We start from the raw sequence: 24,376 nt of genomic DNA, 5'->3' as shown, positions 1-24,376 counted from the left end.
AGGTAGAATCACGGGTTAGAGCAGGAATCCAATTATCACTGATTTTCCAACCTTCATCGCGGTTAAGGTTGTTAAGGTGCTTTCATATTTCGATGGCTTCTCTAAATTTCCTATGGTGATAATAATCAATCTTGGCCACCACACAGGAGTTCTCTATAAAAATATGATGATTGGTTTTGCTCGAGTGCTCAACTAATGCTGGGGTCTTGGACCTATTGTGTTTAATTTCAGCGGCATGCTCTTGAATTCTAGTTAAAATAGATCGACTTGTTTCACTGATGTATGTTTTGCCACAAGAGCAAGGAACTAAATAAACCCCTTTATGGCATTTAGGATCAATAGGATCTTTCACCGATTTGAGGCAGCGACTAATGGTGTTCATAGGCTTGAATGTGGTTTTTATATTGTTTTTCTTTAGAATGTTCTCAATTTTATTAGTGGTCCCCAATATGTAGGGTAGGTTGACCTTACTTGCATAGTCATCCCTTGGTTGCTTGTTTTTAGGATTCTCTGCCTTTTTGAATGCTTTGATTCCTTGGTGTCATCTATATCCATTCTTCTCGAAAATGTTCATGAGATGTTCCTTCTCTTGTTGAAAATGATCATCATCTGAAATGCGAATAGCCCTGGTTGCTAGTGTGTTGAGAACCCCAAGTTTTTGAGCAGGATGATGGTGAGAGCTGGCATGAAGGTAATGTTCTGTGTGGGTCTTCTTACGATAGACCTGGTGAGATATGGTGCCATCTTGGTTTCTTTTGATAAGGATGTCGAGAAAGGGCAGGCTTCCATTTTCTTCCACTTCCATAGTAAACTTGATAGAATGTGATTGACTGTTGAGGTGCTTCAAGAAGTTATCTAAGCCTTTTCCATGAGGCCAGATAATGTAGGTGTCGTCGACAAATCTTTTCCAAAGTTTAGGTTTTAATGGGGATGAATCAATGGCTTTTGTTTCAAAGTCTTCCATGAATAGATTGGCAATGATGGGAGATAGAGGTGATCCCATAGCTACACCACACGTCTGTTCATATATGTCATCTTTAAAACTGAAAAAGGTAGATTTTAGATAGATTTCTACCAATTTAGTTGTGTTAGGATCAGTGATTTTATGGACGACTTCCATGGCTTCATCTATGGGAATGTTAGTATAGAGAGATTTTACATCAAAGCTAACTAAGATGTCATGCTAGTCTAGTTTTATTTGTTTGATCTCATTGATGAAGTGATTGGAATCTTTTACAAAGGAGTTGGTGTTCCCTACCATGGGTTTGAGTTTTTTAGCCAGATATTTCGCGAGATGGTAAGTAGGACCCCCAATGGTGTTGACAATGGGTCTTATGGGGATGCCTTCTTTGTGAATTTTTGGGGCTCCATAAATCCTTGGTGTGTAGGGATTGGTTTCAATGAGGTTTTTAATGTTGAGATCTTTGTTGGATTTTATTAAGTTATTTACAATCTTGGAGATCTTTCTTATGGGGTTCTTTTTTAATTTAATGTAAAAACCGCTATTGGTCAAGTGATCTATCATTTTCTCATTATAATCATTAGTGTTCATTATGACAGTGGCTCCACCTTTGTCAGCTTTCAAAACCACAATGTTAGGGTTTGGTTTAGGGCTTTGAGAGCCATATATTCTTGTTTGGAGATGTTGCTTCTGGGAGGTTGGGCTTTTCTAAGGGTGATAGAGCAATCTTATCTAACAGTTTCTTTAATATTATCAGGTAAATCCTTAATCCCATATTCAATGCTACATAAAATGTCCTCTTTGGGTATGGTGCGAGGGGAAATGGCGAAATTCAGGCCTCTTTCAAGGAGTCCAAGTGTGACGTTATCAATCTGTGTGTTGGAGAGGTTCACTATATGTTTGTTTATATTCGATGTCGTTATCATAGTTTATTGTCTTTGTGTGAAGCCCCACCATCTAATCTGCTCTCGTTCTTGAAACCATGTTCACCCGTAAAAATAGCGTTGTTGCTCGAAGTCGTTGTCATGATTTCCTTGGAGTGTGAACCCTCATCATCTAACCTCTCATTTTTTAATTTGAGCTCACCTGGAATAATATTACAATTGTTATTATTCGACTTTGCTATCGACTTCTTGGTGATCTGTTCCCTCATCTCAACGGAGTCAGTATTTTCATTTCTGGAAATGCAGTCCCCTGAAGCTGTATCGCAATTGCTGTTGTTTGGCGGTTTTAACAATACACTGTCTTCTGCTGATCGTTTAATTGAGTCAACCGTAATTGAGGGATCATTGGATAACGCAGCAGATGTGGCAGTGATTATTGTTCCCGGATTGATTCTGGTGGATGCATCCTCATCTTTTCCAACCATCCTACATTCCGTTTTGAAAACGCAGTGCCCAAAAGCCTTATCGAGATTGCTGCTGCTGTTTAATGATTTTATTCCCTTCAACGACACACTATCTTCTGCGGATTGTTTTAATGAATCAACTGCATCATGCCCGTGATTGGATTCATATGTGTTGTTCTCTTTTGTGTTTTTGGATTCTCCAACAGGTACAACGGTGGTTATAACTCTAGGATCAGTTTGTTTCATCGATATATCAACCACATCATTCCTGTGTTTGGCATCATTTTTGTTGTTTTCGTTTTCTGGCGCAGGTAGGGCGATGTTTGTAGCTCCAGGAGCAGTTTTTGTCTTTTCGGCAGTCTGAGTGATGGCTCGTTTTTCCATTGAGTTGTGAGGGGTGTTTGTTAGTGGCCTGGGTTGATCGAGAATGAGCGAATTAAGAAACGAGATCTGAGCCAGATCTATTTTGGAGTGAGACCAAGGTTCATCAAGGATGTTTTAGAGCTGGGATAAACAGTTGCTTTTTTACTCAGTTTTTCAAATTTTTGAGCTTGACACATTTTTGTTCTTCAACCTTAGGTGATTTCAACGCCTTTAATAACACATCCATCTTCAACAAGTGGTTAGACACTTACATAGATAGGATAAATTAATCACAAGAAACTGAGCTAATGTTACCGATTTACTTAAAAACCTAACCAAGGGGATAATCTTACTTTTGTTATGCGTGCCTTTAGGATAAAACACAAGTGTTCCCCAAGTCTTGTAAGTTTAAGTAGGTGGATGAAGATTATTATTATTATTATTAAATTGATGGGAATAAGGGATAAAGTATGGATTAATATCCAAAGGTATAGAGTGTGTTGAGGGTATAGTTTTGGTTCTACTTGGCGATTAAACTATGCCTAGGAACTTTATTTGCAAAGCCTTGTGAGAGGGACCTCTTGCTACTTCGGCTTGCACTCACTTCCCCTTCCTTTTTCTTTTTTTAACTCCTCTTTCTTTGGGTAGGCATTCTGCTCCTAAGACTTTGAAGGGGGTGGGGGAAATTCTGCTCCTAAGACTTTGAGGGGGGGGGGGGGATTCTGCTCCTAAGACTTTTGCGGGGGGGGGGGGGTGGGGTTATCCTCTTAGGACTTTGAAGGGGTGTGGGGGAGGCAAGATGAAGTAGTTTCTTTTGAGTTTCTTTTGTTCTTTACCTCTTTAGTCATATATTTGGCTTGATTTGACTTTTTTGAGGCTTGCATTTTTTATTTTTTTTCTCTTCGAAGGACCCTCTTTGGATTATCTTTGGTATGTCAACCATACGTCAAGGGAATTGTGGATGGAATGGAAATAAAAGGGATTTAATGGAAAGGTTTTAATATGGAAGGGATATGAACACGCTACTGTATTGTCAATTTAATTGTCTTAAATTGATTACATAAATTATCGATCGGAGTTGGTAAACTTGTGAAGTGCAAGTGCACAATATATGCTAGAAGTATTTTTATTAAGTTGGATTTATTTCTTGATTGAGTTATTGGAAATGTGTTTTTAAGTTTTGTATTCCTATTTAAAAAAACAAAAAATGAAATTAACATTGCTATTTAGTGAAAATAAAATGATCGTGAATCTAAAACAATATTCCTTACTTGAAAAATGAAACCATAAACAACTCACACTTGCATAATGAAAATTAGATTAACTCACACTTGTTGAATGAAAGCTAGAGTAACTCACACTTGCTTCAAGATTGAAAGTTCAAGAAAGTAACTACAATCAAACCCCTCTTCTTCTGAAATGAAACTAAGAAAACTTTTGAATAAAAATGCTCTGAACATAAAGCTGAAAGAAATCTATATACCCCAATCTATAGAGAGAAACATTTTATGTTATGAAGTTGAAGTGCTTTTTAAAGAAATTCCAAAGAAATCACAAGTATTTTGATGATTCAAATCAATTGCAAAAACTATAAAAGAGAACTGTAAAAATACCATGAGAAGATCAAATTTATAAATGGCTAGGATTAATATTTCTATTTGATGATCCAAAAACAACTAACAGAGAACTTCGCTACTGCTTTTCTAATCAAAAGAAATATCAATGCTGCTATCTAATCTAAAATCAAACTAAGAAATATGAAATGAACATATGTGAAAATACTACAACAAATAATAACAGAAAGGAAAAATATACAAGTTAAAAACCCTCACTATTTGCAGGGGCCCTCCACAAACAAGCGGTCTTAAGCTCTAATGAACAGTTAATTGTGCATCAAGTCTTCAAAGGTGCTTCCATTAAATAAAAACACAGAGTTTTAAAATTATTACAGTGACAAAATATTCATTCACTTCGTCCCCTATTTTGTCCTACCTTATGGTATTTATAAAATCCATTCAATAATTATTTAAGGCTTTCATGCTTGCTTTCAGCTAACAGAGTTCTAATTCAAACTATCAAACTGAAATTTCCTAATCTCAACTTCTAATAGATAGTGATTCGCTCACGATTTTCTATTTGGCAAAGCAAATCATGAGGCATTTTCATCTCGGACTCTCGCTCGCTTGTTCCAGTTATGTGTTGACTTTTGCCTTTGACCATGTGATTCGAGCTTTTTTCTAGTGATTTGGTGCAGATGAATTGGAGGAGATCTTTGAGGGGATCAACCTCTTTTTGCCCATATCTCTCTTTCCTTGAATGGCGTCTCAGACCTTGTTCAACAATGGAGTTGGCTACAGAAACAAATGTTAGCTACAGATTTACACGAATATGGTAGCCAATGCAAAATTTAACTTAATAATAAGGAACATTTAGGAAATATGAAAAATAGGATAATTACTACCTTACCTATGTCAAAAACCTGCAATTTGATACATATCAAGTTAAAAGTAATGATCAAGGAGAAGGAAAATGAGTGAAGAAGAGTGTCAAGATGAAGCATTCATGAGGCTCTACATTCCGCCACACGGAGGTCATTGCATGTGTTATCACTCAGGTTGTCCCTTTTGACTCCTAAAGGGATACGACCGAGGTAACCACAAACCAACTTTGGACTGCAGGTCCTAGCCTACCTGCAGTCAGACAGGGCTCTCTCTTTATGATTTAGCTTTGTTGAAAAAGGGTGATTTTAGGCTAGATATGATGCACGGGGGCTTTGATTGAGTTTTGGTGGGAAAACTGACACTTTCAGGTAGAGAGGCAGAGTATAGTCTGAGTGTTTCAAACCATTGGGCGTGGAGTCGAGGAGGGGAACTGCTGGTGTCTTTCCTTAATAATAGTGAGGGGAAAATGGAGCAAGATAACTGAAGCAGAAGCAACTTTCAGGTTCAAAGGATGGAATGAATGCTAAAGAAAGAGAGGCAGTTAAGAATCTCTCCAACAAATTAGCAGAGAAAATAACAGGGCGCTACCTAAGGGCAGTTAAGAATCCCTAGATAATTGGCCAGCACAGGTGAATTGGGGTAAACATGAGCCGGGAGGAATTCAATGTTCATAACCAATTCTTTTAGAGGAAAACATAAAGAAACAGCAGAAATTGAGCATAGAGAGTGTTTAAACTAATTCTAGGCTATTCCTTTTTTCTGCTATTTAGATAATGACACACACATAAACAGAGATAAGAGGCACTTATTGCTTCAGACCGCAGCACATGAATTCCATCTTCAACTCTTCAGAACATTCATCAGCAACAGACAGTTTGCTCTCCAAGCTTTAAGCAATCTTTGATTATAGAAAAGTTCAGGTATACACAGCGAGTCTCTAATGAAAAATCTCAATTGACCAACCCTTAAAACTATACAGAGGGTGGTATATATAGGGCAAAAACTCTCTGCAGAGTTCCTTTATTACATCTTGACCTAATTAGGTCATAAAAAATGACTACTTGACCTAATCCTATCTAGAAATAAATGCAAAAAATATCTCGGGCCGTGCTCAGGGCCGATGTGTCAAAACTGAATAAATGATGCTGTCCTCGGTGGCTTGCTGCAGTGTTTTCTGCAATAAATGGGTATGGGTTTCTGCTTCCTTGCTGTCCTGGTGCTTTGAATGCCTTAATGGTGATTTGAAGGCAAGGATGGGCTGATGCTTATTGATTTGACTTTCTGGGGGCTTCATCAATGTTCAGGTGCCTCGAGCCCCTAAAAAATCATGACTGATACTCTCTGGCGTCTTTTCTTCCACTGATACTCTCTGACAAAATCTGGACTGCTGATCTGATGTGCTGCGGGTCTAATCGCCAGTAAATGGCCGCTGTTCGGCCTCGGTATCATCTGGAATTGTCTTGTGATCATTCTGGTATGCTCTGTGAAGAAAACGGATCATTTTTGCGCCTTTTCGGGCTTCCTGGGGCCGCATGGTGAGAAGATTCCCTGAAGATTCTCCATTTTGGCCCAAAAAATCCTGCGATGATCGTCAGCATGATTACGGCGAAGTGCGACAGCATGGCGGGATGACGTCATCACGTACGACGATGACGTGGCAGGTACGTGGTGGGGACACGTGGCAGTGACGTGGCAGGAGGCCACGCAGGAAGGTGACTCATCGGGTGACTAGACAGGGGTGAGGTGGGCATGTGACTGCGCAGGGGGTGACGTGGGGTATGACGTCACTGGGCAGGGCGGTAAGCGGTATGTGGCGCACCGCTTTTCAGGGATGGCGGTTTCGGAGGGAGGGGCTCCGCCACAACCCAGCGCCTGATGCGTGGCGGGGGTACGGCGGCAAAACCGCCGAACTCCCGGACGTTAAAGGCCGGGCGTGTCGGGAATGGAGATGCCCGCCCACCGTCGATCTGCGGGGCTGTGGATCGGATGGCTGGCGGCGGATGCGAAGGGACGGCGGGTTAACGGGTGGGAATATTCGCAGGAATATTCCCTTTTAAATACGCGCGGCGGATGGGTTGAAACTTAGGAAAACGAGTTTATATGGGTTTTTACAGGCGCGGGTTAATATTTATGCATAAAACTTTGGTTTAGGGGCGGAATATGGGTTTTTTGTAGGGTTAAGGGGGAGGTTACTAGCTGACCAGATGTCAAACTAGTTCCTCAATGACGCGGATGGGCTAAAAACAGTCCCGGATGGACTGAGATTTCCCTGACTTGGTAGAATTATGGCTATAATGCCAGGGAGGGGTATTTACATAGGGGGATTTATATACATGATTTTAATAGGGGAAGGGAAAAACTAATAGGGAGTTATATAATAAGGGTGATGAGAAAAAGAGAGATGTTAGTGAACTCCAGCCTGAGTACCACCAACTGAAGAAACTGCCTCGGACCGAACAATGGATTGCTTATCAAAATTGGAACACAACAGTGGCATTTAGACTAGCATACTCTTATGGACACTTCTTTGGCCATCTGTAGCAAATATGGAGCATTGCAGCATGGATAGTACGACATATTTGGCATGTAAAACTGTCGATCATGAAAGATGATTAACCTACTGCAGCAGGAGACTAACAGCATGTCCTCATGCAAAAATTCAAAAAATAGTGCCCTTGTCAGCTACTGCATCTCCTTTGAAACTCGAGCTAACACATCTAAATTTGTCTTTTTCACTTTTTTCCTTGCCATTGCCATCCTTGGCTTCTTCATCAAAATTTTGTATTTCAGATTTATCACTTTTCTTTTAAGGACCTTATTCTTTTGTTTCAACTTCTTATTTTTCTTATGCCATATGCTCAAATGTAAGAGAATATTGTCATTTTCGGTCCTTTTGGAATTCATTCTTCATCTTCAAGGCTTCATGTTCCCTTTGTATGTGTCTATTTAGTGTCTCTAGTTCAAATATTTATTATTTAAAAATATTTATGACTGGCGGTTCTTGTGGGCTACTAGACTGATCTTGTTTTTTATACACTGTTGAACTAGATGTATTTTCTGCAACTTTCTTTTCCAGAGATTTGATATAATCATATATCTCTTGTTGTACTATATCTATCTCCGTGTTCTTCGGCCTAGGATTTGAATGGGTGAAATGATAGTAGGTGAGGGAGTCCTTTGTTTCTCTGTTTCCTCTTAATCATATTCCATGTCTTTTAGAGATGGTTCCTTCAGTGTTGGATTAAGCCTGACACTTCTTCTCACAATTGATGGAGGAAGGTCTTTTAGTTGAATTCTTTTCTTTTCTATTTTGACCTCCTATATCTCCTTGGATGTGTTTTCTTCTTATTTGCTGGCTTTCTTTCTTCTAACAGTTTGCTTTTTGATACTTCCTAAATTTTTTGCAATAGGAATTTCATCCTCTGATTGTTCCTGAGACCTTTGTTGAGGTAACTTTTGAATAGGGCTTTTAGATACTCTTTTTCTCCCTCTTTTTCCTTTAATACTACTGGCTTCTTCTTCTTCTTCTTAAGAAGTTTTCCCAGTCATCTCCTAAAACCTTAAGGTGGAATTCAATAAGCATTTTGATGAGGCCATGATGATACATAGTGGTTTCTATAAATTGAATATTTTCCTGTACATTTCCTCACATTTTTCTTAATCTATTCAACAAAAAGTGTGGGAGATTGATCTCATTTCCTTCCAAAAAATGCATCATTAGGCGAATGTGATAAAAGAACGTGTAGCCAAACCTTCCTTCACAAGAGATAAATTTTTGAATAACCAGTAATAGATTTCTCCATTTAATTTTAAGTGCAACGCTTGGGATTCCTTTCTTGAAAATGGATATGTCCATACCTGGATTTTTTAAGAAAATTCTCCATTCCTCACTTTCTATGCCTCTTTTTTTAAACCATCGTTCTCCTCCTTTGGATAGGCCAGTAGCTTCAGCAATTACGGTCTCTGTCACTACGAATTTGATATCTCCAATCTCAACTTCTGCTCTATCAAAAGCTCTGGCGAAGGATTTGGTCACCTCTTTGTTGAAACCATCAAATTTCTCCACGAAATGTGGCCACTGCGCTTTCTAAAACATCTCTTTCACTTGCAGGTAACCTTCCATGAACTTTCTTCCATTCGGCTCAAACCTCACAATGATTGGAAAGTTTTGCCTCTAACTTGCTTCTTGACAGAAAATGGATCAGGGTTTCAGAATGAGGGGTTTCGGCAAGGGTATAAACGAAAATGAGGACGAGAGAGGAATGAATGAAGTGACCGTTCTGGAGGATTTAATGAATGTGAGTTGGCGATTTCGATGATCTCTTCAATGAATTCAAATTTGAGTTGGGAGTGTTGTGAAATGATTGGAGACAATGGCGGTGTTATGGTGATATGACCAAAATATCTTTCAACCTTAGGCAATGATGGTTTTTAACTGGTGGTACAATCATCATAAAATTCATATACTAAATGTTTTTTTATCCTTATTACTAAATTAAATGTTTGCATACCTTTGAATACCTTTACATTGATATTTTTGACCTTTGTTTGCTCCTTTCTTCATTGTCTTCAGGTGCTTTCAAGAATGAATTTGATCACTGCTTCAATTGCCCAATTGGTGGTTCCTGTCAAACATCAGCTGTAGAATTCTGTAAAAGCTGCAGATTTCTTGCTATTCTGTAGCTATTTTATTTTTGAAAAGAAAAGAGTGGGATATAAAGAAAATGGGTTTAGAATAGGTATGAGGAAAATTTAAGGTGTCAAAAATTGATTTTCACCTTAGATTTTATGTATAAACATGCCAACCATTGTTGGTTTTCAAGTTTATAAAGTCATTATTCTTTTTATCTATTTATTTTTTAAGAAAGAAAAAGAATTTTGGAGATCAAGTTGGGGAAGAAGGAAAATCCTTCTTCACCAACTTTAAATCAATATTATCTTGCAAATATTTGAAAAATTATTCCTTTGTCAATGCCTTATGATAGATTCTCAGTCGATGACCATTCACAAGAAAAGTGGTCCTTTATTCATCAATAGTTCTGATCCTAACTACATCATTATCAAAGACAGTTTCAATCTCATAGTGCCCAATGCAATCAGTTTGCAATTTCCCTTTGAAATCTTTGAACATTGAATCAAACAATAATGCCCAATCTCCTGCCTGGAACTTTCTCTCTTTTATATATTTGTCATGCCATCAGGATCTCTGTTGTTGAACTAGATTGGTTCTTTGGATTACATCTTGCCTTATCTCATCAAGTTCATTTAGTTTGTCCATTCTTTGTTTTTGTGCCTCTAAAAGATCAAGACCCAACTTGACTGTTGTCTTGAAAGTTTTGACTTAAAACTCAATAGGAAACAAGACTTGCTTCCCATAAACAATCTCATAGGGAGTATGCCCTGTAGTATTTCTCCACGTGGTACGATATGCCCATAAAGCTTCTGTAAGCTTTTCTGCCCAACCTCTTCTATGTAGATGTACAATTTTGGTGAGAATCGCCTCAAGGATTTTATTGGTGGAATTTACGTGTCCATTTTTTTTAGGATGATATGGAGTAGACTTTCGATGTTTGATTTTGTACTCTTCCATTATCTTCTGTACCAACTTGGATGTGAATTGAGTACCTTGATCTGTTACAATTTCTTGTGGGACACCAAAGTGAGTAAAGATATCCTAAAAAGGAAATGAAACTACAAAATTTTCAATAGCAAAAGGAAGCGCTTGAGCTTCTACCCATTTTGTAACATAATAAGTGCAAACAAGAATGTAGCTTGTCTATCTCGATGGTGTATTGATTGGACCAACAAAATCCAGAGCCCATTTTTCAAAAGGCTCAATAAGTACTTGAGGTTGTAGAGGCATCTCATCAGAAGGAACATGTTTGCCCATCCTTTGACAACTATCACATCTCTTAACATACTCCTTGGCATCCTTAAAAAGGGAAGGCCAATATCCTCCTAAGAGAAGTACTTTGTAGGAAGTTATTTTGTTTGCGAAGTTTCCTCCACATGGCTCATCATGACAAGATTTCAATATCTCTGGTACTTCATCTTCTTTAACACACCTTCAGATGATCAGATCTCGCCCTATTTTATACAATTCTTCATTTATCCATGAATAGGATGCACTAATTTGAATTACCTTCCTTTTTTCTTAAGGAGATAAATATGATGGTAACTTCCTTGTAGCCAAATAATTAGCAATATCTACAAATCAAGGTGATTTAGTAGATACTGCAAAAAGGTATTCATCAGGAAAATTATCTTCTACAGACATGTCATTATTATCATTTTGAATACTTGATAAAAAGTGAGCAACTGTATTTTGTTTCTAGGTTGATCCAAAGTAGTAATGTTAAACTCTTGCAACAACAACAATCATATAGTGATTATGTCATTAGCAATTGGTTTATTCATTAAGTATCTAATTGCAGAATGATCAATATGTACAAAATTTTTATAGCCAGTAATATAATGTCTGAATTTATTGATGTCATGAACAACAACTAAAAACTCCTTCTATGTGACAGTATAATTTAACTTTGCAAGAGTCAAATTTTTATTGGTGTAATAAATGACAATGGAGTTAAGTCTTTTTGTCCTAGTACAACTCCTAAAGTTGTGTCTGAAGCATCAGTTGAAATATGAAAAGGTAATTTCCCATTTGGTCCTCTATGAATAGGTGCTTAAGAGATTTTCTCTTTTAACGACTCAAAGGCCTTTTGGCAATCAGAGTTCCAATTGAATCCACAACCTTTTGTGAGAAGTTTGAAAAGTGGAGATGCAATTTTTGTAATGTTTTCTATGAATCTTATATAATAACCAGTGAAACCAAGAAAACTTCTAACATCTCATTGACTGGTTGGAATTGATAATTTAGAAATAACTTCTACTTTAGATGTGTCCACTCTAATTCCATTTCCTTAAATATGGTGTCCTAAAACAATTCCCTCAGTAAACATCATAAAACATTTTTCATGGTTTAATGAGAGATTTGCCTCTTTACATCTAATGAGAACTTTTTCCAAATTTTTAAGAGCTTCTTCAAAAGAATTTCCATAAACTATAAAATTTTCCATATACTTCCACACAATCATGAATTAGATCATAAAAAATGCCTAATACTGCTCTTTGGAATGTTGCAGGTGCATTACACAATACAAAAGGAAGTACTCGGTAAGCATAGGTTCCCCATGGGCAGGTAAATGTAGTATTATCTTGCTCTTCTGGGGCTACTTGGATTTTATTATACCCCCTAAAACCATCTAAAAATGAAAAATATTTATTTCCTTCCAATGTATCTAAAACTTGATCTATGAAAGGAGGTGGAAAGTGATCTTTTAAAGTGGCTTAATTCAATTCCCTATAATCAATACACACTCTCCATTTTCCATTCTTTTTATGAGCAATTACTAAGGGTGGAACCCATTGATTGTCTGATATTGGATAGATGAATTTGACATTCAAGAGTTTTTGTAGTTCCTCCTTAACAATTTCCCTTAGATTTGGATTCATCCTTCTTTGAGGTTGTTGAATTGGTTTGACATTTTCTTCAATGTAGATATGATGTATGCAAGTATTAGGATCAATTCCCTTCATTTCAAAATATTCCCATGCAGGCAGAGGAATGTTCTTGTAACATCTTTCTTAATTCTTTCTTTTGAAATTCTCCCAAATTATTATTGATATTCAAAGTTTTTCCTTGAAAGATTTCAATTGTAGAATTGCCAAATTTTTCCATAGAATTCAAGGATAGTTGACGAGATGATAAATATTCAATATTGTATTGTTCTTGAAAACTCTGACTAGGTTCACAATATGACGAAGATTCATTATTTTCTATTAAATTCAAAATTTGATCTTCCTCATCTATTTATGAAGTAGTAAAGATTGGTCTTATATCAATGTCGTCATCTATCCATTCTTTGTTTTCAACCTCTATTGTTGTTTTTGCAGGTGGATACAGTGTGAATTTCCTTGTTAAGCTCCCATCAGAAATGAACATATCGCCAGATCTACAACTTATAAAAGCATCAGCTGTAGCTAACCATGGTCTTCCTAGAATCAATGGATGTCCTCCTAAGTTATTCTTGGGTGTTAAAATAATAAAATTGATAGGGTATTCCCAAGAATCTAAGGATACATATATATATCTTCTAATACACCATCAGGTTTGATTACAGATCTATCTGCCAATTGTAACAATGTAGATGTATATTGAAGATTAGAAAGTTTTAATTGATTCATAGTTTGTTTACTCGTGATGTTTATAGCTGCTCCTAGATCAATCAATGTATTTGGGATCTCTACACCATTGATGTGTGTTTTCACAATGGGACTTCCTGGATCAAGATATTTCTGAATTGTTGTCTTACCCATCATGATATCTGCAATTTTTCCAACTAGTTGGATTCTTTTGATTTCTTTTCTTTTTCTTCTTGGTCTTTTTATGCTCAATTCCCTAATTTTCTTTGTGAAAATTGGTATTTCCTTAATGGCTTGTAGCAAAGGAATATTTATGCAAACATTATTCAATTCATCTAACATGTCGTAATCAGGCAATAAAATCTATTTTTCTACCCCTTCATCAATTTTTAATCTCTCAGGAAAAGGTGGTTTTGAAACAGATACTGAAGGTTGTTCCATAATAGGAGTTGAGTTATTTGAATGTGTTAGAGTAACTTGGTTTTTAGTTTTTTATTTTTCATTAAGAGACTTCTCTTCTTTAGAGATCTTTTCTTTTTCACTTTCTTGAATTACAATTGATGGGGACTTATTTTCTAATATTCTACCAGATCTAAGTTGAACATTGTTTAGATCTAGTGGAGTTATCATGTAAATTTGATTTTTTTGTCCTTCCATGCTGTAAACAGGTTGTGAAATTTTTTTATTGTTTGGATTTGGGAGTGGTTGGTTAGGCAATTGGTTGGGTCTTTGAGGAAATGGTAATGAAAGTTGTGGATTCAAATTGTGAGTTTGAGTTTTTTGAATGGGCTGAGGATAATATTGTGGAGGAAAAGTAGGATATGATTGTTGAAATTGTGGAAATTGAGGATATTGAGGGTGCTTTCCATAAGGATTTTTCCATCCTTGTGACCAAGGTTGTGGTCAAGATTGCCAAGGCATTGGGGCAGTCCAATTACTTTGTGATGATTGTGAAAATGGTTGAGTGTTAAAACCTTGAGCTGTATTTGGCTGTGGATTCTGCCAAGCAATAAAACAAAGAGGATCTATCTGATTTGATACTCCTTGATAGACAACTTTAAGACCTGGTATTGAGGGACATTGTTTTGTATCATGATTTTTTTCACATATAACTTAAGTTTCTACACTCTTTAAATCAACACGACATTCTCTCAAGGCATGTTTCTTTTTGCACTTATGGCAAAAAATGGACAATGCAACATTTTCAACTTTTTGCTTGTTTTGTATTTTAAGGGTGTCAATTTGTTCACTAAGACTCCCTAAAATATTTGTTTTAAAACTTTCAAGCAAATTTCCTAATTCTGCTCTACTTACTGTCCAAGCTGCAAATTTATTAATCCTTGATAAAAGAGGATCTCTTGGATTTTTCCTGGTTCTTGCTTTGTCTCTTGAAATGTGTATGCACAACTCACAAATTTATCCCAGTGACAACTGAGAAATGTGTCCCTCACCCATTAGATTGAGAATATCAATCCACTCATCTCTAATGGATTTCAATAAGAGAGCTTTCAAAGTTTCCTCAGCTAGATTATTCATTTTTTGCCTTTTAACATTATAAGCAAATATTTGAACAAAGTCTTAAATATTTTCATCTTCTTTCTCTACCAATTTAAAGACTTCATCCCTAATATTATGGGGCATACAATAGTCCTCATATTTCTCCAAAACTGTAGTTTTTATTTGTTCCCATGTTCTTATGGAGTTTATTCCTAAACTCATAAACCATTTTAATGCTGCATCTTTAAGGGTTGCAGGGAATAATTTCAACTTTTGAGCATCATGAAAATAATCATATGATCTACACAAGACTTAAAATTCAAAGAGAAATGTTTTAGGATCTTCACTCCTTAGTCCATGAAAGTTTGGAAGGATAAACGGTGAGATATTTTTCATTGTGACAGTTGTATTTCATCGAGGATAGGAAATCCAAAGGGTTCTGTATTTATATATTTTCCTCTTCCTCTTCCTCCACCTCTTCCACCTCCCCCATTTCCTCCTCTTCCTCCTCCAATCCTAGGTTGTTCACCATTGAAATTATGTACCTCTCCTTCCCCTTCTCCAACCATTGTAGATTTTTCAAAACTAATATAGGGTTATGGTTCCAACATTGGGTTTTCAACTTCCTCTAGTTCTTCTATCAGTGGTTTAAAATATGCTTCTTCTTTCTCTTCGTCAATAGGAACTTCCAATTGTTGAGCTAAAAGTTGTTCTCGAGTTGAATATAGGAAAATTATTCCTGTTCTTGGGGATATGGGATCTTCTTCTTCTATTATGGCTTCTGTTGATGAAGTTGGTGATCTCTAGGTTGGATTTCGGATCTTAATACCTTACGGAGTTTATGTTTGCATGCTATGGATGGAATTCGAGCTTGTGTGGGTGGTGTGGTACTACAAGGTCGTGGTGAAGTGAGTGATGTTGTTGGAATTAAACTCTTTTCTCTACCTACAAATCTACCCCTAGAGTTATTGGAAATGTATTTTTAAGTTTTGTATTCCTATTTAAAAAACAAAAAATGAAATTAACATTGCTATCTAGTGAAAATAAAATGATTTCGAACCTAAAGCAATATTCCTTACTTGAAAAATGAAACCATAAAGAACTCACACTTGTATAATGAAAAATAGATTAACTCACATTTACTGAATGAAAACTATATTAACTCACACTTGCAGAATGAAAACTAGATTAACTCACACTTGCTGAATGAAAACTATATTAACTCACACTTGCAGAATGAAAACTAGATTAACTCACACTTGCTTCAAGATTGAAAGTTCAAGAAAGTAACTACAATCAAACCACTCTTCTTCTGAAATTAAACTAAGAAAACTTTTGAATAAAAATGCTCTGAACATAAAGCTGAAAGAAATCTATATACCCAAATCTATAGAGAGAAACATCTTATGTTATGAAGTTGAAATGATTTTTAATGAAATTCCAAAGAAATCACAAGGAAATCACTGGTGTTTTGATGATTCAAAACAACTACAAAAACTATAAAAGAGAACTATAAAACTACCATAAGAAGACCAAAATTATAAATGGCTAGGATTAATATTTCTATTTGATGATCCAAAAACAACTAATAGAGAACTTCACTATTGCTTTTCTAATCAAAATAAATATCAATGTTGCTATCTAATCTAAAATAAAACTAAGAATTATGAAAGAACATATGCGAAAATACTACAACAAATAATAACAGAAAGGAAAAAATTACAAGTTAAAAACCCTCACTATTTGCAAGGTCCCTCCACAAACAGGTGGTCTTAAGCTCCAACGAATAGTTAACTGTGCATCAAGTCTTCAAAGGCGCTTCCATTAAATAAAAACACAGGGTTTTAAAATGATTACAGTCACAAAATATTCATTCACGTGTCCCCTGTTTTGTCTTGCCTTACAATATTTATAAAATCCATTCGATAATTGTTTGAGGTTTTCATGCCAACTTTCGGTTAACAGAGTTATAATTCAAACTATCAAACTGAAATTTCCTAATCTTAGCTTCTAATATATAGCGATTCACCCACGATTTTCTATTCGGCAAAGCAAATCGTGGTAGGCTAGTAAGACAAGTCATAAGGCAAGTCATATGTGCTATAAAGAGATCTAAGCACGGGAAAGAAAGATAAGCCAGGCCATTGCCAGGCCATTATAGAGATAAGCCATTGTAGATATAAGCCAAGCCATCGAACCTGCTCAGCCCAGCCCAGCTAAGCCCCAATTTAGTTTTGGTAGAACAGATTGAAAAAAGATTCTCATTCGATATTTTATTTTTTTAAGGGATAGAAAGCTCTTCCAGGCGTTTTCATCTTGGACTCTCACTTGCTTGTTCCAGTTACATGTTTACTTTTTCCTTTGACCATGTGATTCAGGCTTTCTTCTAACGATTTGGTGCAGATGAATAGGAGGAGATCGTTGAGGGGATCAACCTCTTTCTGGATATATCTTTCTTTCCTTGAATGGCGCCTCAGACCCTGTTCAACAATGTAGTTGGCTACAGAAACAGATGTTAGTTGCAGAATTGCACGAATTCGGTAGCCAATGCAAAATTTAACTTAATAATAAGGAACATTTAGGAAATATGAAAAATAGGGTAATTCAAATTAACAGAGTTATAATTCAAACTATCAAACTGAAATTTCCTAATCTTAGCTTCTAATATATAGCGATTCACCCACGATTTTCTATTCGGCAAAGCAAATCGTGAGGCGTTTTCATCTTGGACTCTCACTTGCTTGTTCCAGTTACATGTTTAATTTTTCCTTTGACCATGTGATTCAGGCTTTCTTCTAACGATTTGGTGCAGATGAATAGGAGGAGATCGTTGAGGGGATCAACCTCTTTCTGGATATATCTTTCTTTCCTTGAATGGCGCCTCAGACCCTGTTCAACAATGTAGTTGGCTACAGAAACAGATGTTAGTTGCAGAATTGCACGAATCCAGTAGCCAATGCAAAATTTAACTTAATAATAAGGAACATTTAGGAAATATGAAAAATAAGATAATTACTACCTTACTTATGTCAAAAACCTGCAATTTGATACCTATCAAGTTAAAAGTAATGGTTAAGGAGAAGGAAAATGAGTGAAGAAGAGTGTCAAGATGAAGCATTCACGAGGCTTTACAGCAACCCAACTTGATTTCCAGGTAACACCTAGCGGTCTAGCTTAATGGTATACTTATCCAAAAGTACTTATGTCCCAATGGTTAGAAGTAATAACACGGTAACATTTTTTTTTAGTTAAAAGTGAGAAAGAATCCCTCTAAATCTAACATCTAAACAACAAGATGAAACCATGGTGTCATTTTCAGATGAATAGACTAAGCAGCGAAACATACCAACCGAGTAACTCTCCTGACCACATTTTAATCTAATTAAATCAATTGTTTCCCCTACAATGATCACTTGGAAAAGGGAATGACACAAGGTGTTGGGCTATAATTGTTCTTTGCTAGAAGGTGTTTTCCAAGCAAGAGAGAATGCAAATAGGAGAAAAGTTTTGATTTTAATATTCACATCATGGGGTTCAAGCCTCTGTGTTTATTTAAACTATGGTCGCCCCACATGAGAGATCGTCTCTTTAAAGTTTAGTTGACATGTGTAAGTCCACGAGAATAGATATGGATCTCCTCTCTAGATAATGCACATTATCCATGAGTGAGGCACATTATGTGAAATAAAATAGGAAAATATAAGTTTATTAATGTCCAACAAATGACCAAAATAGGTCAATAGGATTGTTCAATACATAAGTGGCAATACATAGTGGGAGTGTGAAGGTGTAACCACCCCTCCCACATTTACCCATATTAACTAGCCTTCCAGGGTAAACATGAGTTGAGGGCTACTATGACAAGACCCGACCTTATAGCTTCATTAAGGAAGTGGAGTTGACAAAATGAAGCTTTATTGAACTCCCTTAGGAGCTACAGGACCCATAGGAGCTAAACAACCACTCTAGGTGCCCAAACCCTGAGCTAACTTGCCTTTTTAGTGAATTGGACCCCCAGTCACATGCATGAAAAGGCCTCTAGTCGCATGCATAGGCCTGGAAGGTAGCAACTACAACCTAGAATTACCAGTTTTGAGCATGCGACCTCGTAATCAATGCCACCTTTTTAGGGTTTGACTCCCAACCACTGCCTATAACTTAATGAGACTTCCTATAATGATATATAACATAAAGAAAAATCCATCCATACAAAACGTAGTCAATAAATTAACCTAACCAGGCCTAACCATGACAATCATTTTGTCAAACATATGGTGAACATGAAATCTACAAGTCATGAATGCATATTTGAACATAGGGGCTTGAAAATTATATGAGATTCACCAAGAAGGTCTAATTCCCTCTCTTAATATCTACAATAACATTTGTTAGCTCATGCATTCATCAACCAACCAAATACATATCAATTCATGAACAAGCCATAACTAGAGTATATAACAGATCCATGCTTATAACCAACAAATAATCATCATAGTAACCATGACATAAAAACCATCAAATCATCATATTAACCAGTATAAATGATTCATAGATTTCCATAGAGAAATAACTCTCATTAAATGATGCAAAATCCAACCAAGTCAGGGACTTCCACATACCACCCGACCATAGATTGGGTTGAACCAAATATTTCTTTCAACTAATCACCCCCGTGCCATATTCTAAGCATGAATGTGGGATATCATGGGATAAACCAAGACATAAACAACCAAGGGAATCCAGAGGTTAAACCACCTCCACCCTCATGCTACCGTGATCTCACCTAAATCGGTCCTGAGATCACAAAACCAAACCAAGCTTGGATGCCTCAGAATTCCTTCACCATGCCTTGAGGAATTTTCTTGTCTCCACCCACCTATTGAGGGATTCCCAAAGAAAAACATCCCCACCCCCAACCCTTGATATTTTCCTAAGACCACCTCATTGGGATCCAAAACCTTCCAACAATCTAAAGCTCAACCAAGAATGAATCCCATCACACCATGGTTATCCATGAATTGGAAAGGCAAGGTTGAAACTACCATCAAAGCAGGAAAAACCCATTCCAATGACAACAAATGAACCAAATACACAAATGCATGCACCATACATTCACACTTCAACTAGGAAATCACACATGCAACCTATTACCTGCAAGTCCTCTTGTTGAAGTTGCTTTATCTAATCCTTCCTTGCTTTCCTTGTCCTTCATTTGCTTGTCCTTGCTTTCCTTTGCCTTCTTTTGTTTTCTTGCTTACTTTCTCCTCTTGGTGCTCTTCTCCTCTCTCCAACTAACTCCAAATCCAAACTAACAAAAGGCCCCAAACTGATGCTCTAATGTCTTTTTATTATTGATGCCTCTAATTTCTTCATTTTCCCTCTATTTTCCTTCAATTTCCTCCTCATGCAAACATGTGACCTTTCATCTCCCTTTTCTCCTATTTCCTTTATTTTCATAAATAAATGCCAATAATTGCCACTTTGCTTTGTCAATTCCTTTGCTAATTTCCTTAGTCATAATAAATAACAAGTGATGCCCACTAGGATGTTTTTTCCCAACATTCAACTTGGAATACGTGTCCCATGACCTTGGTATTATTTTTCCTTTATTAAACTTATTACATCAATTTTTAACATGAGGCTCTTATAGAAGGCTACTCCTATAAAATCATAAATCAAAGTGAATCTATATGATCGAGGTGCAATTATCACAGCGCCAATAAGAGACACAATTATTTGGAGCCAAGTAAAAGGAAAAGAAAAAGTGCCTCGATGCTCAAGATGAATGCTATTGGATAAGGGAGTGAGGTGTTCCTCCTTTCAAAAATCAAATGTGACGCTCTCCTACCATCCGAACGAAAAAGGAAAGAATATATGCATGGAATTCTAGCTAAAGAAACTAGACTTGTCCCAAGGGATGTCTCTCTATCTTGAAGAGGTGACTTATTATCGAGAGTTTTGATTGAGGGAAATCACATTCTCGTCAAGTGTAAGATGTCCTGAGACCTCATACAACAAAGTCATATGGGTCTCTCAGAGGAGGGATGTGTTGCCTCCTAAGGCATAACAAATCAAGGGATTGGAATGATGTTGTACTATATTGACTTCTTAGTGTCCCTATCTAGATGAGTGGTGGATAAAAGGATGGAAGATCTGAGCCCAAGTGCCTCTCCCAAGTATAATTTGAAGCATTGGTGGTGTAGCTACTAGAAAAAGGTGGAGAGGGAGTTACAAGACTCCTTAAATCGAAAACGGAACCAACCATGTATCTCATAGTATCAAAGTCATCTAAATATAAAGTACTCCTATGTCTTTGTCTCATGTTTATGATGGATTTGCCATAAGCTATCCTCCTATGATATTCAAGCTCATCTTTCACCTTTAGTGGATGCAATCCCACTCTAAACTAGACTAGAGAGATCATAAGCCCACACATCCAATCTCAATGAGTATAAGGGGGTCACACTATGAGGCAATACCTAAGCTCCAAGAAGTGCTTTGATTAAAATTCCATATTGGGTCTCAAACCCTTGAGGGGGTGATCCAAGTACCCTAGATATATTGTATATAAATATATTCCCTAATAATCCCATTCAACTCCTACTTATCAAGCAAGAGTTGGCCAAGAGCATCCAAGGAATACCTAATCAGGGGAAGGTAATCTATCAATATACCAAATGATTAAAGAAGACAGGAAGCCTCTAAATACCAACACCTTACTCTATCAAAGGTGGGGAAACATATTTTGCAATGATAGATTGTATTTGATTGTTTAAATAATAATTAATCATCTGCGAGTTGTTTGTATTTAATAATGAGTTGAGTATTTTAATTAGATTGGATACTCTTTCTTGGCACACCTCACTCATGCATGGTGGACCTCATCTAGAGAGGAAAAGTCAGATCTACTCCACCATGCATGACACATATCAATGAAACTTCAGTCAATAAATATCTTATATGGGCGACCTTCTTAATTGCTTCAAACTCTCTAAAAAAACTAGTCATCCATGATCAATCCAAGCACATTAAGATGAGATATCATTTCCTAAGAGATAGTATAGAGGAGAGTAGTGATCCCAAATTATGTCTTTATAGATTCAGAGCTAGTCAATGTTCTAACGAAGCCCCTAGAAAATGAGAAGTTTGAGTTGCTAAGTTACAAGCTTAGTTTGGCACATAACATGTTTCTTGCAAAGAGGGAGTGCTAATTTTTTTGGTCGCTTTGAGCTTCTTATATAGATGATTTCCTTCATCGTCTAAAAACTAGGGTTTCATATTTTTTAGGAGCTTCTATTTTTAGATTTTGATGGACTAGTGAGTAGCCATAATTTCTTTAATTTTAGGGTTGCTATGTGTATATTGTCGAGTTTTAGTTCTATTTTTAGATTTTAATTCAATGTTTGACCTATGATTAGTCATAAGTGGGTTGCTTGCATTCAATCATGAGTTGAGTGCTTTAAAATTTAGGAAATGAGTTAAGCGCTGTAAAATTTAGGAAATAAGTTAAGCTCTTTGAAATTTAGTAAAGGAAATAAATGATGGCTAATCACTGGTACATCAACAACCTAATCATAGAAGATCCTAAAAATGGGAAATCCTAATAAAGGAAATCAACTGGAGAACAATCTCTAAGCAACCAAAAAAATTAAAGCTCGCTCTTTGTGAGAAACATGTTCTATACCAAACTAAGTTTGTCACTTAGCCAACTCAAGCTTCTCATTTGCTACGAGATTTGTTAGAATATTAACCACAACGTGAGATATGTTGTCCAAAGATCAACAACTTCCAAAAAATGCAGAATAATGTCATCAACATTTTACTTTAAGGTTTAACTTCTGATGTTTGAAAGTACGATGAAAACCAATATTGTTTTAACATATTGTTATCATGAGATCCAAGTTTTCTTTTTATCAAACCACAAATGATTATTAACAAATATTGATCCTTAAAGAATCCAAAAATTATATGTGTTTTGTCCAATGCGTGTTGTATTTAATCAAATTCAAAAAATTGTATTTCCATTGGAGCTTTGGCCAAAACATTTTGTCGAGTGGTCCATGGGACTGGAAATAGAGTTAAAATTGTTGATAGGAGTTATCAATGTCAATTGTTGTTGGGAGGTTCAGGATTCAAAATGAGACTCAAGGTTTCACCAAAACGAGAGAAGAAACATCTTTGGGTGAGGTGGGCTCATGGAAGAACCCTCACCTTCAAATCCATCTACATGAATGGAAACAAAAGTGGAACAAAACCAGTTCTCCAACAACTTCAACAACAAAAAGAAAATATACATCCCCACTAATATTGCCTTAGAATGAGACTTCTCATATTGGGAAACCCATGTAAAGTGCTTATTGCAAAGGGTGGAAAGCCTTAATACAGAAAACAAACATCTCCACACAAAAGTAACTGACCTCGAACAGTTGGTCTCCGAAATGAAACAACATGAAAATATATACTTACATCAACCAACAACAAATTCCCTCGCACTCTGGAAAAAAATTTCAAACCTTAAAATTTTGCAAGAATAGATGAGATTGCAACCAACCTTCATTAAACATGAAACAGAAACACAACAACAAACACTTAATTCATGGGTTGAGGTGGTCTAGAAAAAATAACAACCACCCCTGCTCACTGTGGTCGAAGGAGTGGTACAAGCAAGGTTGAATGATAGATTTCATGAACTCAATATGAGAGTACGTGGGCTCCCACTTTTGGTGACCCCATTGGATCCCCTTCAAATAGACACACCCTTCCTCCACGACACCATAAACCTGAAGGACCTTATTCTTGAGTGTTGGTTAGATGGAGCCTAAATCCACACTCTTTCTCCATTTTCAGACACTAAAGGACCAGCTCATAGCCCTTCAAGCTAAGAGAAGGTTGAATTCACTCCCACTTACATAGAGGATCTTCTTAGATGTTGACCTCACCATAACTCAATAGGAAAAAATCAAGAAAGATAGAGATTGGCTTGTATCTGCATGGAAAGAGGGAAAGTGGGTAGTTATTCAAGATCTTAAAGCAATCATCTATGATTCGTCCCCCCAGAATACTCCTGACCATGGGTCAAATTACATCTCATTCAAATGGGGGACATTTTAGGGTGAGTTTCCCCACCATCTCCATTGGCTATTAAAACTACATAGGTATGTTTTGGTCTTCACTAGGTACACTTCACGATGCTATCACATACCAAAATCTTCTTTTCATCACCGAGACACATGCAAGTCCCATGCAGACACCACCCCCAATTCAGGGGTACCACTGGATATGGTCATGTAGGCAGGAGAAACGATCCAATAAAATCATAGGTTCGAGGGGCTTGCTTATCTTGTGTGAAGCTCCCTTAAGGGTTAAGTTACTATGATGTCATGAGAGGAGCACACTATATATTTGTGGGTCTGAGTCCATCATAAGGGTCCCCAGCTTCATAACAACTACATTATGGTTTACTACGTTCCCCCCACCTCATCACACTTTGCGCTTCATAGGGAACCTAAGGGGGACCCTTTTCATGATCTTTATGCAAACATCTCCCACTATTCCACTCTT

At 36.7% G+C, this 24,376-nt stretch overlaps 1 protein-coding gene across 1 annotated transcript; it reads right to left on the bottom strand.

Annotated features, from left to right (window-relative positions):
• Window positions 1–541: 541 nt before the first annotated feature.
• Window positions 542–1,120, bottom strand: LOC149228312 (uncharacterized). Its single transcript, XM_089380736.1, has one exon. The coding sequence runs from the start codon at window positions 1,118–1,120 to the stop codon at window positions 542–544; it is 579 nt and encodes a 192-aa protein (XP_089236862.1).
• Between the last annotated feature and the right edge of the window lie 23,256 nt (window positions 1,121–24,376).

Source organism: Pinus tabuliformis, chromosome J (genome assembly GCF_031772625.1).
Source record: "Pinus tabuliformis cultivar Carrire ecotype Pingquan chromosome J, CPIR1, whole genome shotgun sequence".
NCBI lineage: Eukaryota > Viridiplantae > Streptophyta > Pinopsida > Pinales > Pinaceae > Pinus > Pinus tabuliformis.
The sequence above is the reverse complement of the archived record's forward strand: the minus strand, read 5'-3'. Positions and strand labels throughout refer to the sequence as shown.